General features: G+C 41.0%; 1 protein-coding gene across 1 annotated transcript; it reads right to left on the reverse strand.

Moving 5' to 3' along the window:
• Positions 1-317: 317 nt before the first annotated feature.
• Positions 318-1,665, reverse strand: SMIM9 (small integral membrane protein 9). Its single transcript, XM_019716068.2, has 2 exons — positions 1,524-1,665; positions 318-451 (listed from the first exon to the last, which is right to left on the reverse strand). Exons 1-2 carry the CDS (start codon positions 1,663-1,665, stop codon positions 318-320), a joined length of 276 nt encoding a protein of 91 aa, XP_019571627.2.
• Positions 1,666-4,641: the final 2,976 nt, after the last annotated feature.

The raw sequence follows: 4,641 nt of genomic DNA on the forward strand, positions 1-4,641 counted from the left end.
ATTTTCCATCTATAGTTCTTAAACCAAAGGGAAGGATAATTAGTACTTAATGAAGTTAGTAAAGAAATGATCAGCTGCAGCAAAAACTGGTTGTTAAATGTCACCTGTAAGTCATTGGTGATGGACAGAGCAGGTGGGAGGAAAAAAGAGAAAGAGGAGACTTTTTCAAAGGGGGTTGCATGGCCTTTCAGAGCTTTGTTCCCAGACTCACAGTCCTTAAAAATTTCCCTTAATTACTGACATGCAGGCTGGTGAGGAAGCTGCCTGCCTCTTCCTCAGGTTCCCTCTCTCCTCCCCTCTCCTCATCCCACAACAGCTTACGTGAGGCAGCAGAGGATCCCCATTACGATTCCACTGATAAGAAAAGCGAAAATGGCTGCTGAAGGTAGGGACGTTTTGATGAGATTCCACAAGTAATCCCCGAAGTTGCTCAGCCAGGACCTGCGGTTTTCTGCATAAAGAGCATAGAGTTCCATTGAGGAGAGGTCAAGTAAATGGTGAGGCTGGGATTTGAACCCTGGTTCAAGTTCAAATGGTTGTCCCAGATATAATGCTCTTATAGGTGCCCAGAGCCCATATCCCGTATCTACTTTGCTGTGCTGCCTCTAAGATGTCCAAGGGGTATACATTAAAAAAAAAATATATTCTCAGATGGATATCATCTTTGCCTCCTCATAAGTCAAATAGGAATAGTAAGCTCTGCCCCAGATAGTTTAAGGGCTGTTTTGAGGTCTTGGTGAGTAAATGGGCTACTTTCTGAAAGAGGAACGTGAATTGATAACTAAGGTGTTGCTGCCTAGAGTGTGTTTGGGATTTCTGCAGAAGGCTGAGGGCCGTGAGTGGCCCAGGAAGAGAAAGAAGAAGGCCACCAACCCTAGGAGCATCAAGAGGGAGAAGGGACCAGGGCAACTGGCAGAAGGAATTTTAGAGGGAGTCTGCTGATTAAGGTAAGGCTTGAGATGTTGGGATATCGGGTCTTTTCTTTCAGACGTGGGGGAGGAAGGAGAGGGTACTCTGACTGAACTCCAAGGAAAAAGGTAGGGGAAACCAGAGGGTCTGTGGTGTGGAGGCAAGAGGGCTCACCGCCCAGCAGCATGCCAGTTTCCAGAGCTGGAGCAGCGTGTGTGTATGTGTTCAAATCTGGGCTTTGGGAGCACCCAAGCCATGAATCAGTGGCTCAGCAGGTTTAGCTTAAATTTCACTTCCTTTGTCAAGTGTTCCCTGAGCTCACCACCAAAACAACTTGAATTATCCTTTTATCCTCAGGGAGCATTTGTCATACTCCATGGAAGGTTGGCAACTATGGCCTTGGCAGTCCACCTGTGAACCTGCAACCCATGTCATTCAGCAAAGGGCTTGGTGCGTAGTAAGTGGTTGGTGCTTGTTGAACTAAATTGAACCAAGCCAGATAGTTTGCTTTCCTGTGAACACTACGTTTAAATACAAAATGTGCTTTTCCTGACCTGAGTCATGAATGTTATGTCTTAGGAAGAAAGGAACATTCATCCTAACAGCGAATATACCCCTCGAGCGTGGCTTCGGTCCTGCTCTGTCTTGTTTTCCGAAGGAAGAAAAAGGTGACCTAGCGGAAGCTGTAGACTCCAACAAGAGGCAAGTCAGAGAGCACAGCAGAAACCCAATGCTCAGCAGCTTCTGGGGTTCCATGGACTCTCCTGAGGGTCAGTCAGCTGCACTCACTCAGCCAAGAGGAGATGGATTTTTCCTTGGCTCTTTCTACGGCAGCTTTGTCTGAAAAGTTAGAAATGGCGGGTCAGCTTTTATTGCAAAAAGCTTCTCACCTGTCATGAACACAAGCATAATTCACCCACTGACACTGTTGAATCCTGAACATGGTCAGTTTCCAAAGCAAAAGGCATCTCCCCTCCAACAAAACAAAACAACACAAAACCAAAATTGACTATGCTCTATCAGGTCAGATACCTGACATTCCTTTCTGAACTAGATCCCCCTTCGGACTTTCCCAACTCAGTGGAAATTATTTCAGTTGCTCAAGCCAAGACCTGTGGTGTCCTCTTTGACTCATTTTTTATTTTCACTCCCACATCTTATCTATCAGAAAAGCCTGGTTCGCTTTATCTACAAAGTGTATTCATAATCCTGCCACTTCTGACCACCTCTGCTACTACTCATCATTGTCTCTGTCTCCCTGATTCCATCCTCACCTCCTTTGAGCCTCCTCCACTGAGCAGCCAAAGAGATCTTGTTTTTTTGTAAGTCAGATTGTGTGCTATTTAATTCCCTGAACTCACATCTTATCTCCTCTTGAACATTCCAACTGAGCCTCATTTCTTCTGGAACAAGCCAGATGTGTTTCTACGTTAGGGCTTTCCCATTTGCTATTCTCTCTGCAAGGAATGCTTCCCCTGCACCCTTCAGATATTCTCATGACTCATTCTCTTGCCTCCTTCAGGTGCTCAAATATCACCTTCTCAATGAAGATTTTCTTGAGAACCCTTTATTGAAATTGTACCACTCTCCCACAGACTTCGTCATTCTTTCCTGCTTGATCTTTCTCCATAAACTTCATCAGAATTGAGTATAATATATATTTTACCTTTTTGTTTTATTATATGTCTTTCCTGACTAGAATGTCAGCAACCTGAGGGCAGAGATTTTTGTCTGTTTTGTTCACTACTGAATAGTACCCGGCACAGGGCATGTTCAGATGCTCAATAAATATTTTTTGAATGAATGAATGGATGGTGAATTTTGGTGACATTGTTCACTGCTTGAGCCAACAGTCATCCTCACCCCCTTTTCACTTACTCCATATAACGGGGAAGCTAGAAAAGCTGAATCCTCCCTTTCTCAGCCATCCTTGCAGCCAGAAATGGCTCTGTTGGCATAGTTCTGGACAATGAAGCATAGCAGAAACCTGATGGGTAGCTTCTGAGAAGACCTTTTCCTGTATTGATCAAAGAGATGGTGGTACCATTTCCCCTTTGTGCTGCCTCAAGCATTATGTAAATGTTACCTGAGGTTGGAGCAGCCATCTTGTAACCATGAGGCAATGTACGTGAGAAAAGGCCGAGAAAATGACATCTATTTTGGCTCTGACAATTTCAGGCCACTAAACCAACTCTATCTGCCTACCTCTGGACTGCTTGGTAAGATAAAATAAAATCCTATTTGAGCCATTATAATTTAGGCTTTCTATTACTTAAGACATTCATAAAAGACACACCCATCCACTGTTTGATAGGGCTTTACGAGAGCCATGTCAGGTGGGAAGCCACTTACCTGAAAATTGACTTAGCACCAACGGCCTCAGTCTTTAGAGTATGGCAGAAGAAGCTGGCTTGAATCTTTTCCTAAAATCTCTGAAGTTCCAAATAGAATTCTACCACTTCTTATGACATAATCTACTGCATTTGACCCTCTCCTAGTCTCTCTCTATTTGACAGCTAAGCATACAGACATCTTTTTCTGTCTGTGCATAAACATCTGTGTTGATATTGAAACCCATCTTTACAGTAGCTGTATCCTCTTAGGCTTGAAGAATTATAAGATACTTTATATGCCATATGGTATCTACTAAAGCTTATACACAGTAGTGTATATATGAAACTTTAATAGATGATAAAGGTGGCATTTTATATCAGTAGGGAGAAGAAAGATGGTTTAATGTGATCATCTATTCATTTGGATGCATTAAAGTGAGAGCCCTATACACAAAAATAAATTCTAGATGGATTAAGGACTAAACAAAAATAAAACCATATACATATTGGAATAAAACATGGGTGGACAGTTATATTATCTTAATGTGAAAAAAGCTACTCTAAGCATGTCATAAAACCAAAAAGTCACAGATGAAAATACTGATAAATAAATTGCATAAAATGTGAAACTTTCATACAGCAAAATATTGTAAAGAAAGACAGACAATTAATGTCAAAGGAGGTAGTGCATTTCATAACATATATGGCAGGTAATAGTTTAAGGTCCTTAACATACAAAAAACTCTTACAAATTATTTTTTTGAAAAAGATTATCACTTCCATAGAAGAGCTGGCATAAATGACGTATCAATCAGGGTTCTATTAGAAAAGCAATGGATAAATGAATTGTGGTATAATGGAATACTATACAGCAATTAAAATGAGTCACTTAGAGATACATACAATAAAGACTGTTTCCAGTTTGGAGCAGTTGTGCATAGTGCTTACCTGTCTCTTGGTTCACATGGCAATTCTACTCCTAGGTCATTACCCAACAGAATTGCCATAGGGTATTTGTATGCTCAACGTTAGTAGATAATGCTAGATTATTTTCCAAAATAATTATACCATGAACAGCATAAGAGAGTTGCACCTGCTACACATTCATATGTCAATTGTACATACTGCAAATATTTTTTTCCAACTCCACGGATGAACAGAAGATCTGAATCTAAATGTAATCAAATTTTTCAGTCTTTTCCTTCATGATCAGTGGTTTTCCTTCAAGAAACTTGTGCATGACCCAAGGCTGTCATCTCCTAGAAGTTTTACTGTTTACTCTTTATAGAGCTTTCATTCCTCTAGAACTGATTTTTTTTTTTTTTTTTGGTATGGTGTGAGAAAGAGGTCAAATTTTTCTTTTTCATATGGGTTTCTGATTGACCTAGTACCACTGTTC

Source organism: Rhinolophus sinicus, chromosome 18, assembly GCF_057876585.1.
Source record: "Rhinolophus sinicus isolate RSI-liver-muscle chromosome 18, RSI-T2T, whole genome shotgun sequence".
Lineage (NCBI taxonomy): Eukaryota > Metazoa > Chordata > Mammalia > Chiroptera > Rhinolophidae > Rhinolophus > Rhinolophus sinicus.